The 11,476-nt window shown below is 44.8% G+C and overlaps 1 protein-coding gene across 1 annotated transcript; it reads left to right on the top strand.

Annotated features, from left to right (window-relative positions):
* The first annotated feature begins 1,746 nt into the window (after positions 1 to 1,746).
* On the top strand, positions 1,747 to 10,534 carry LOC116568229 (basic proline-rich protein-like). The gene is made up of 2 exons (XM_032303747.1): positions 1,747 to 1,848; positions 9,827 to 10,534. Exons 1-2 carry the CDS (start codon positions 1,747 to 1,749, stop codon positions 10,532 to 10,534), a joined length of 810 nt encoding a protein of 269 aa, XP_032159638.1.
* Positions 10,535 to 11,476: the final 942 nt, after the last annotated feature.

The raw sequence follows: 11,476 nt of genomic DNA on the forward strand, positions 1-11,476 counted from the left end.
AAACTTAGTGCTGCAGAGATGCCTGGAATATTTTCAGGGACTTCCTTGGCTCAAAAGAAGCTCAGTCCTTGCAGAAGTAGCTCACCATCCAGCAGAAGAGAAACCAGCTCTTCTTGTGGGGTATTTTTTAAATTCATGAACTTTGGGGGCACCTGGGTGGCTCCGTTGGTTAAGCACTTGCCTTCAACTCAGGTCAGGATGCCAGGGTCCTGGGATCATTGCTTGGCAGGGAGCCTGCTTCTCCCTCTGTTTCTGCCTGATGGACCCCTTGCTTGTGCTCTCAATCTCTCTTTCTCACTCTGTCAAATAAGTAAATAAATAAAATGTTTAAAAAAATAAATTCATGAACTTTTGCTCACCCATAATATGAAATAGGCCAGATGTAAAACATTTAAAAGCTTTTGAACCTGGCGCAAGACCTGGCAAATAGGCATTGGACAAGCATTGTTGACCAAAAAGCCTGTGAGAATTCAGAGGAGGGAAAATCATCTTTTTCTGGGGAGCAGATTCATTTGTCACCTATCAACCGGTCATCAATGAAATTTTAAGAAACAAGTTAAAATCTATTCGCTGATGCAAAGAGTCAGTAAAACCCACAAAGTTAGATATTGTCTTCACACTCAAGTTCTCCCATTCTCCTGCCTCCCCCAAACCCTCCTCCCTTCCGTGATTTTCTTTTCTTCCTCCCAATTATCATCGAAACTCATTCCCTAACTCAGGTCAACCTCATTATTTTAGTCTGACACATCATACGGACTTAAGAGATTTTTAAAGTTCTGCAGATTTATTTGCAGTTGAAAACCAGAGGTGTTCAAACACAGATCATCCTGGGACTGGTAAAGGGGCGGGATCAGTACCCTCGCCAGCCACCAGCGCTGTCACCAACACGGCTTCCTCCCTCTTTTGGAAATGTCCTTTCTGCCTTAGAAGCTAGAAATGGAGTATGTGCAGTTAGCCTTGCGGTCTCCTCTGATTTCCCCTCCCCTCCCTTCTCAGTTCCCCTCCAGATGTCTGACTCCTGTGTACACGTTGACAGGCTCAGGCCCTAGAGGATTGGCCCAGGAGGCTGCTCACCCAAGGTCAAGGCCCCCTGGGCTCTACTGTGGGATAATTGTTTCTTTAGAGGGGTGCAGGCAGGGGTTTCCGAGAGAGGTGGCTGCTGGGGAGTTTTCACCAAGGAATGAGTCCGCTGTGGGTATACCCACGTTACAATGTTAGCATAGGGGGAAAAAGACAGAGTGGTCTAATATCTGTGGTCACTCTCCCAGTGACCTCCACAGTGATACCCCCCCCCCCACCAATCCAATAAAACTCAGCCAACAGCTGGCAGAGGCTGAGGAGCCTCACAGGAAGGCCCTGATATCCACAGGGACCTCTTCAAGGAAAAAGGAGAGGGACTGACGACCTCTGGGGTTGTGCTGGGAAAGTTGGCTTTCCCCACAGCACTGTGCTTCAGTGCTCAGCAAACTGTAGTAGGTAAAGTGCCTCTTTGTCTGTTGTTCCCTGTGGGCACAAGATCCCTGTGGGCAGGGCTGGATCTCTTTCACCCAGGTATCCCCAGCGCTGAGAGGGACTCAGTCAACATTAGAAGAAAGAACATTGTTGAGGCCCCACGATGCAAAAAAACAAGGTGGGCTTCCTGTCCTCATGGAGCAGGGCAGGGGGAGAGGGGGAGGAGAGGCAGTCCCCCGGGACTGGGTCGTAAAGGAAGAGTAAGTTTTCGCCAGGGTGGAGAAGTGTACGTACATGGGTGTGTGGAGTGAGAAAGAGATAAGGAACAAACGAAAACGCAAACAACTACAACATGAAAAGGAATGGCATTTTCAGGGAGTATTCCAGAAGACGCAAGTGAGAGGGTGAGGTCACTTTGAAGATGATGCCAGTTTGGCTGCATTAGCCAAAATAGGCCTCCCTTGAGTTAATATTTTTAACTTTACGTTTAACTTTCCATTATGATTGTTAAGAAGTTTTAAACATCTGACCGTGTTAAATAGTATATTCTTCTTGGTGGAAATAGTGGAAACATATATTTGATGATAGCTGCTCAAGGCTGGAAACACCTCCCTTAATTTTTTTTTTTTTTTTTTTTTTTTTTCCAGATCCAAGGGCACCTGGCTGGATCAGTTGGAAGAGCATGTGGCATTCAATTCAGGGTTATGAGTTCAACTCCCATGTTGGGTGTAGAGATTACTTAAAAATGAAATCTTAAAAAAAAAAAGAAAAAAAGATCAAGACCCAAACTGTCCACATTGATGGTCTCTAGCCACATGTGGCTACGGAGCGCTTGAAATGTGGCCAGTCCCAATTAAGATGGCTTGTAAGCACCAGGCACATACCGTATTCCTGAGACTTAATACAAAGAATGTAAAATTATTATTTTTTTCTAAAAATTATTAGTATTTTTTCTATTGATTACTTGTTGAGATTGTATTTTGAACATCCTGAGTTAAATAAAATATTAAATTAATTATATTAATTTTAGTATTGATAATATTTAATCCTTTTGGGGGCACCTGGGTGGCTCAGTGGGTTAAGACTCTGCCTGCGGCTCAGGTCATGATCTCAGGGTCCTGGGATCAAGCCCCACATTGGGTTCTCTGCTCAGCGGGGAGCCTGCTTCCCCCCTCCCTCTGCCTGCCTCTGCTTACTTGTGATCTCTGTCTGTCAAATAAATAAATAAATAAATAAAAGCTTAAAAAATATTTAATCCTTCTTCTTTTTAAGTGAGGCTATTAGAAATTTAAAACTGTTATTTTTTAATTAACATGCAGTAAAATTCACTTTTTGGTGTATAGCTGTAGGAGTCTTGACAAAGGCATAGAGCCATGTCACAATCAAGAGACTTAACAACTCTCTCACCCCACCAAGAAACTCCCTTATGCTCAACCTTAGTCATTAACCTTCCTCCCCAACCCCCATCTCCTGGCAACCACTAGTTTATTCTCTGTTCTTCTAGCTGTGTTTTTCCGGAATGAGATACAAATGGAATCCTACAATATGTAGTGTGTGTGTGTGTGTGTGTGTGTGTGTGTGTGTGTGAGAGAGAGAGAGAGAGAGAGAGAGAAAATATGTATATAACATAAAATTTACCATTTTAGCCATTAGGTGCAATTTTTTGGGTCTGGTTTCTCTCAACACAATGCATTTGAGATTCACCCATACTGTTGCATGCAACAGTAGGTCCTTCCTTTTTTATCGCTGAGAAATATTCCATTGTATATTAGACAATGGGTATTGTCTAATATATCCATCAGACAAAGACCATTTGGATTGATTCCAGTTTGGGGCATTTCTGAAAAAGCACCGCTAGAAACATTCACATATGGATTTTTGTTTGAACATCAATTTTCATTTCTCTTAGGTAAATATTTAGGAGAATTCACTTAGGAGTAAATATATGGGATTATTTCTGGTTTATATGCTCAGTGTGCTTTCTGCTTTACAAAATACTGCCAACCTATTTTCTAAAGAAGCTGTACTATTTTGTATTCCCACCAGCATCATACAACAGTTCCCGTGCTCTGTATCCTTGCCAGTGCTTGGTATTACCAGGTTTTGTTTGGTTTTTGGTTTTTGGTTTTGGTTTTAGCCTTTCTAAGAGGTGTGTGGTGTGGTTCTACTTGGCATTGTGATTTTAATTTGCATTTACCTCAGGACTAATGCTAGAATATATTTTCCTGTGCTTCTTTGCCATCCATGTATCTTCTTTGCTGAAGTTCAAATCTTTTGCTCATCTCCAAAAACTGAATTGTTTCTGATGAGTTTTCAAGATTTTTTAAAAAAGATTTCATTTATTTATTTGACAGACAGAGATCACAAGTAGGCAGGGAGGCAGGTAGAGAGGGGAGGTGGGGAAGCAGGTTCCCCGCCGAGCAGAGCCCAATGTGGGGCTCAATCCCAGGACCCTGGGATCATGACCTGAGCCGAAGGCAGAGGCTTTAACCCACCGAGCCACTGAGGCGCCCCTCAAGATTTTTTTTTTAAGATTTTATTTATTTATTTAAGAGAGAGGGAGAATGAGAGAGAGAGAGAGCATGAGAGGAGAGAGGTCAGTGGAAGAAGCAGACTCCCTGCCGAGCAGGGAGCTCGATGTGGGACTCAATCCTTGGACTCCAGGATCATCACCTGAGCCGAAGGCAATTGCTTAACCAACTGAGCCACCCAGGGGCCCAAGATTATATTTTTAAGAAAGCTTTTGTCCTGCCCCCTCCCTGCTGAGGTGCTCAAGGGCATTGCCATCTTCTTTTTGTGTGTTTTAAAACATGCAAGGGACCACCTTCAATCCACATCACAGAATTCCTGCCATCCAGTTATTCACCAGAAAACATGGTTTTTAATTTATTGGCTGCTGAAAAGACCTTGCTGAAACTTGGGTTGATATGATTGCCAACAGAATGTGCTAATGATTTATTTCTCTAGAGTTTTGTAAGCTCTGTCTCTGAATCAAGTTACACACTTAGACAATATGAACTTATTTTTTTTTTTGAAGATTTTATTTATTTGACAGACAGAGATCACAAGTAGGCAGAGAGGGAGACAGAGAGAGGAGGGGGAGCAGGCTCCCTGCCGAGCAGTGAGCCTGATGTGGGACTCAATCCCAGGACCTTGAGATCATGACCTGAGCCGAAGGCAGAGGCTTAACCCACTGAGCCACCCAGGCACCCCAACAATATGAGCTTATGATTAGGGGTTGTGTACCTAGATATTATTGATGGTCCGTATTTGAAACAGCCCTTGTGAATCCTACAAAACTCCTGATAAACAAGTTGCCCATTATATTTTTCAATCTCCCCTTATAGAACAAACTGTTTAACAAATTCCAATTAGAGTTTAGTGCCAGACATACTTCTTGTCTCCTGACAAATAGTCATCTCTCCTATTATGATACAGCAAGAACTGTGACATTTAGCAACCTTATGCTTCTACATTTGGCTGCTAGAAAACCAGCACTATATTTAATATTCAGTTATACTAACTACCTGTACCCTTAATCATCCTTCTGCTCTCGTGGCTTTTATTGTTTATAGTTATTTACCATGTATAAGAGTCGTTATTCAGAGCGTGGTGTTTCAGTTACTATCACTAGACAACACCCATCTCAAAGGTTCTGGTATAAAACAATCACTTTCAGAGCACCTGGGAAGCTCAGTCAGTTGAGCCACCAACTTTGATTTTGGCTCGGGTCATGATCTCAGGGTCCTGGGATCAAGCTCTGCATGCACTCAGCATGGAGTCTGCTTGAGATTCTCTTTCCTTCTCCCTCTGCCCCTTCCTACCCCTACAACTCGCTGAATGAATGAATGAATGAATGAAATCTTCTTAAGAACTCACTTTATTATGTTGATTCTGTACATCAGGAATTCTTTTTTTTTTAAAGATTTTATTTATTTATTTGATGGAGAGAGATCACAAGCAGGCAGAGAGGCAGGCAGAGAGAAAGGGAGAAGCAGGCTCCCCGCTAAGCAGAGAGCCCGATACGGGACTCGATCCCAGGACCCTGAGATCATGACCTGAGCCGAAGGCAGAGGCTTAACCCACTGAGCCACCCAGGCACCCTCTTTTTTTTTTTTTTTAAGATTTTATTTATTTGAGAGAAAGAAAATGAGAGAGAGAGAGAGAGAGAGAATGAGAGGTGGGAGGGTCAGAGAGAGAAGCAGACTCCCCACTGAGCAGGGAGTCCCAGATGGGACTCCATCCCAGGGACTCCATCCCAGGGACTCCAGGATCATGACCTGAGCCAAAGGCAGTTGCTTAAACAACCGAGTACCCAGGCACCCGAGCAGCAGGAATGCTGAAAGAGCACAGTGGGGGCTGCTCTTCTCTGCTCCACCCTATCCTGAGCTTCCGCAGGTGACTAACAGCTAGAAGCCAGAAGGGCTGGGCTGCAGGAATCAGTCTAGAGTGGCTTCTTCACTCACATGGCTGAGCCTGGGCTGGAAAGGCTGAAGGCTGGGCTCATCTGGAACTGTCATTCAGAGCACCTACACATGGCCTATCCACGTGGCTTGACTTTCCACAGCACAGGGCTGGGTTCCGTGGAGCAGCAAACCCAGAGCATGTCCCAAGAATCAGCATTCCCAGACATCTGGAGGGAAAGTGCATGGCCTCTCCTAGCCTTAGAAATCACACGTCACTTCTGCCATACACCAGGGTGTAGCAGTCACAAGTCCACCCAGATTCAAGGACAAAGTCCAAAGACCTATCTCTCGATGGTTAAAGGATTAAAATAATTTCTTGCCACTTTCAGAAACTATAGGCATAAGTAATAAAAATAATAAACTCATGACTTTTTTGGTCAAAGAGATGTAAATAGGTGGTATGTCAGCATTTATCGCTGCTCAGACCACATCGATGGGAGTTGGCAGGGTATGGAGGACAAAGGTAGGAGAGGTCTCTTCAGCTCCCTACAAGCTTCCCACATTTGCTATGGAGCCATTTTAAAAACTCACCAAAGTTTCTGCAAAGCTAACAGGAAAGGCTAGCTAAAATTAGATATATTACTAACTTGGTAGCAACAAGATTATTTTGGCCACCAATAATTTTTTAAAAGGGCATTTTAAAAAGCTATTATTTTAGCCATGAAAGATTAATGGAAGACATCTTTCTTTTTAATCACTAGTGAAAAGACACATTTTCGACTGGTTGGAAATAATAAATTCTGCAACTACCTAAAAACAGAATCTCCAAAAACCATCCCTTTGCCTCTTACTCTTCTTCCTCATGGTCCCTTCCCTTCCTGGATTCTTCAGAAGAAATTCCTTTATTAAGCACCTAAAACGTTCTAAGTATTATTGTCACGCCCACAATGTTTCAAAGCACAGATTTAGCAGCCAATTTAATAATGTGATTAAGATACAATATTTCAGGGGTTGGCAAACTTCTGGAAAGGGCCAAATAATATGCTTTGTAGGCAATACAGTCTCTTTTACAACTATTTAACTCTACTGTTGCAGCAAAAAGTAGCTATAGAGAACATATAAATGAATACGCATGACTGTGTTCCAATGAGAATTTATGGACGCCTTTATTTATGAATTTCATATAATTTTCACATGTCACAAGATATTTTTCTCTTAATTTTTGTTTCAACCATTTAAAATGGAAAAACCAATTTCTGGGGCGCCTGGATGGCTCAGTGGATAGAACGTGTTACTCTTGATCTCAAAGTTGTGAGTTAGAGCCTTCCACTGGGGATAGAGTTTACTTTAAAATTTTTTAATAAAAATAAAAATTTAGGGCGCCTGGGTGGCTCAGTGGGTTAAGCTGCTGCCTTCGGCTCAGGTCATGATCTCAGGGTCCTGGGATTGAGTCCCGCATCGGGCTCTCTGCTCAGCAGGGAGCCTGCTTCCTCCTCTCTCTCTGCCTGCCTCTCTGCCTACTTGTGTTCTCTGTCAAATAAATAAATAAAATCTTTAAAAAAAAATAAAAATTTAAAAACCAATTTTAGTGGTTTTTAGGCAGCGAACCAGGTTTGACCTATGGGCTGTGATTTGCCTAACCATACAAAATTGAGTGGAAAAAAACCAGGGTGCAGAATTGTATTTACAGTATGATTTCCCATAACTCAAAAAAGGAGACTGACACATAAAGAAGAGGCTGAAAGTAGGGGTGCCTGGGTGGCTCAGTCTGTTGCGTGTCTGACTCTTGGTTTTGGTTCAGGTTATGATCTCAGGGTTATGAGATCGAGCCCCTTTTTAAAAAAGGGAAAGAAAATCATGCAGTAAAAAAAGGAAGAAAGGGGAAAGAAGGGGAGGGAAGGGGAGGAAAGAAGAAAGAAAGAGAGAGAGAGGGAAAGAGGGAGGGAGGGAGGAAAGGCTGAAAGTAAATCTACAAAATGTGGTTGTATTTTTATGCAGAATTATGATGGATTTTTCTTTCTTTTTAGTAGTTTCAAATTTTAGGGAAGGGATTATTTTTACTTTAGCGATGGAAATAAAATTTTTGAAAGAATAGATATGGTAGTGTTCACCTCAACAGCATAGATATGAAAATTCACGAAGAAGGAGAAAATTACAGGCATACATCGGTTTATTGTGTTCAGCTTTACCATGCTTCCCAGATACTGCATTCGTTACAAATTGAAGGTTTGTGGCAATGCTGCTTTGAGTCTATTCCACTGATTTTCCAACAGCATTTCCTTACTTCATGTCTCTATGGCACATTTTGGTAATTCCTGCGATATTTCAGACTTTCATTATTATATTTCTTTTTTATTTTTTTTAAATTTTATTTATTTATTTGACAGAGAGAGATCACAAGCAGGCAGAGAGGCAGACAGAGAGAGGAGGAAGCAGGCTCCCCGCTGAGCAGAGAGCCCGATGCGGGACCGGATCCCAGGACCCTGGGATCATGACCTGAGCTGAGGGCAGCGGCTTAACCCACTGAGCCACACAGGCGCCCTCATTATTATATTTCTTATGGTGATCTGTGATTAGTGATTAGACTTGCTGAAAGACCAGATGACAATTAGCATTTCTTTTTTTTTTTTTTTTTAAAGATTTTATTTATTTATTTGACAGACAGAAATCACAAGTAGACGGAGAGGCAGGCAGAGAGAGAGGAGGAAGCAGGCTCCCCGCTGAGCAGAGAGCCGGATGTGGGACTCGATCCCAGGACGCTGGGATCATGACCTGAGCCGAAGGCAGCGGCTTAACCCACTGAGCCACCCAGGCGCCCCAACAATTAGCATTTCTTAACAATAAAAATACTGTACATTTTTTAGACATAATGCTATTGCACACTTTTAAAAGACTACAACATAGCATAGACAAAAAAATTTTTATATGCAACAGGAAACCAAAACATTCATTTAACTTGCTTTATTGTGGTATTTGCTTTACTGTAGTGGTCTAGAACTGAACCTACAATATCTCCACAGTATGCCTATGGAATGAATCCTGTGGTGTTGTACTGGTTCCGGTTGTCTATGTATATACCCATCTGTATCTGTCTATCTATATCTAGAGGTCAATCTAGCAATCACACAATCTATGGAAATGTCCATGGAGAGAGCATGAAAGCAGCAACACTTTAAAAGCAACAAGCATGGGGTGCCTGGGTGGCTCAGTGGGTTAAGCCTCTGCCTTGGGCTCAGGTCATGATCTCAGGGTGCTGGGATCAAGCCCTGCATGGGGCTCTCTGCTCAACAGGGAGCCTGCTTCTCTCTCTCTCTCTGCCTGCCTCTCTGCCTACTTGTGATCTCTGTCTGTCAAATAAATAAAATCTTTAAAAAAAAAAAGTTGAAAGTTTCTAATTTAATAAATAAATAAATAATAAAAGCAACGAGCACATCCAGGATGCGGATCTTGGTTTCTAAGTAACAGCACTCCACTAAAAGAACCAAGGCTCCTTGGAGAAGTATCAGATTCCAGGACTGGGTCAAGGTTAAAAGACAAGAAGAGCCTGGAACATCTTGTGGAAGAAAATAAGCGTTCAAGTAACCATAGGGACAGGTCAAAGGGACACAAAAGCTGGCTTGAATGTCCTTCCACCAGCTAAATGTGGAACAACTGGAGCATTAAAATAAATGACAGCAACAGATTCCAAAGCAATGGGTAAAACAGGAAACTATGATTCCCGAGGATAAAAAAAAAAAAAAAATGAATAAAATATCAAAAGGTTTGATGAGAAATGGGTGATTTCTGTCGTTTCAAAGTACCTCCCTTTATAATTAACTTTACAATTACAAATGGAAAAAGTGTCACTCTAGGTGGGTTAAACATGTGGGACATCATCTTCATCAAGAATCAAAGAGAACAGCATCAATAATGAGACAGATATTGACTAAGCTGAAACTGAGTCCGATTTGATACGCCGCGCTGGGAAGGGCGCAGCGTCGCTCGTGAGCAGAGCCCGGACCCAGGCAAGAGCGGACACACCAGACCAAGCAGAGGGACAGTCTCCGCCTTCGCTAGGCCCCCGGCACTCGCCGCGCAGCCCGAGCCCGACCGGCCGCCGAGCCTCCCGGAGTCCGCGGTGCCCGACGGCTCCCCGGGCGCCGTCCCCGCGCCGCCTGCCCGCCGCCGCCGCCAGGAGGCTCCGTGCGCCTTCCCGCCTTTCCCCGCTCCGCGGTCGGGCCGCGCCGGACCGGGCGGGCGGCGAGGCGGGCGCGGGCGGCTACAGCGCGTCCATTGTCCCGCAGCCCCTCTCGGGCGCGCAGGAGGGGCTGGCCGGGTGGCCGCCTCTCCCCGCTGACCGCCGCCCCGAGACCGGGGCCCCCATCGCCTGCCGCCCGCGCCGCCTTTGTGACGGTCCCCAGCCCGTCCGAGCCGGCGCGCCGCCGCCGCCGCCACCAGCACCGCCTCCGGCGCCCGGGGCTGCAAATGGCGCCCGACCGCCTCTGCGCCTCCCGCCGCTCCGCGGGCCCCTGGAGTTCTGGGCGCGCGGCGAACCCGCGAACCCACGAACAACCCCCCTCCCCCGACAGCCTCCCGCCGCCGCCGCCGCCCGCAAGGAGGCCCCGGGAGCATCCCGCAGCCCCATCGCCCCGCCGGCCCTCTGCCGTGTACACCTCCGGAAGCCCCAGAAACACTAAGTAAACAGACTTTTTCAAAAAGATTGTGGTGAAATACACAGAAGAGAAAGCCTCTCATTTCAAGGACGAGTCACTCGTGTTAAATACATTCACAGTGTTGTGCAACCATCACCACTATCGAGTTTTGGAACTTCTTCCGTGCCGGGAAGGGAAACCTGCACCCATGATGGGTCATCCCCTCCTCCCCGCCGAGCCCCTCGGAAACTACCGCTCTGCTTTTTTGTCTCTATGGATTTGTCTGTTCTGGATATCTTATACATAAATGGAATTATACAATAAGATGTCCTTCGTGACTGTCTTGTCTCACCTGGCATAATATTTTCAATATTCACCCATCCTGTAGAATGTATAACCTCATTCCTTTTAATGGGATATCCCACTCTGTGCATATCATGCATATCATAAGGATATCCCAATCTATGTATATCCCTTCATCAGCTGATGGACACTTGGGTGTTTCCATCTTTTGGCTATGGTGAATAGGGCTCCTATGCTCGTTTGCATTTGGGTACAAGTTTTTGAACATCTGTTTTCAAGTTCAGCTCTTTGGGGTATATGCAACTGAGTAGGCTTTTGCTCCACTACTATTGGAAAACCCTACAGCCACCTGCAATTCTCTCCCCATTGATTCTGGCAACTCCCGGAGGTATACAATACATGCTCCAGTAAAATTTCCTGTCTTGATTTTCTTGATATAAGAGACGTACAGATCGATATTCCTGCCCTCTCCAGGGCCCCTTCTCAGGAGATCTGTCCCCCATACCATCACCCAGCCCCAGCTTCCAAATAACACAACCGTCCCAGCCTAACCTCTTGGTCAGAGCCCTCTGCTGCCTGACCCAAGGTGCAAGGTGACCCCAGAGAACCCAGCTTTTGCTGGACAGAAACAGAGGACTTTTCCCTTGGAGGATAGTACCTGAAGGACAAAGCAGTGGTCAGGTC

Source organism: Mustela erminea, chromosome 10 (genome assembly GCF_009829155.1).
Source record: "Mustela erminea isolate mMusErm1 chromosome 10, mMusErm1.Pri, whole genome shotgun sequence".
Taxonomy (NCBI): Eukaryota; Metazoa; Chordata; class Mammalia; order Carnivora; family Mustelidae; genus Mustela; species Mustela erminea.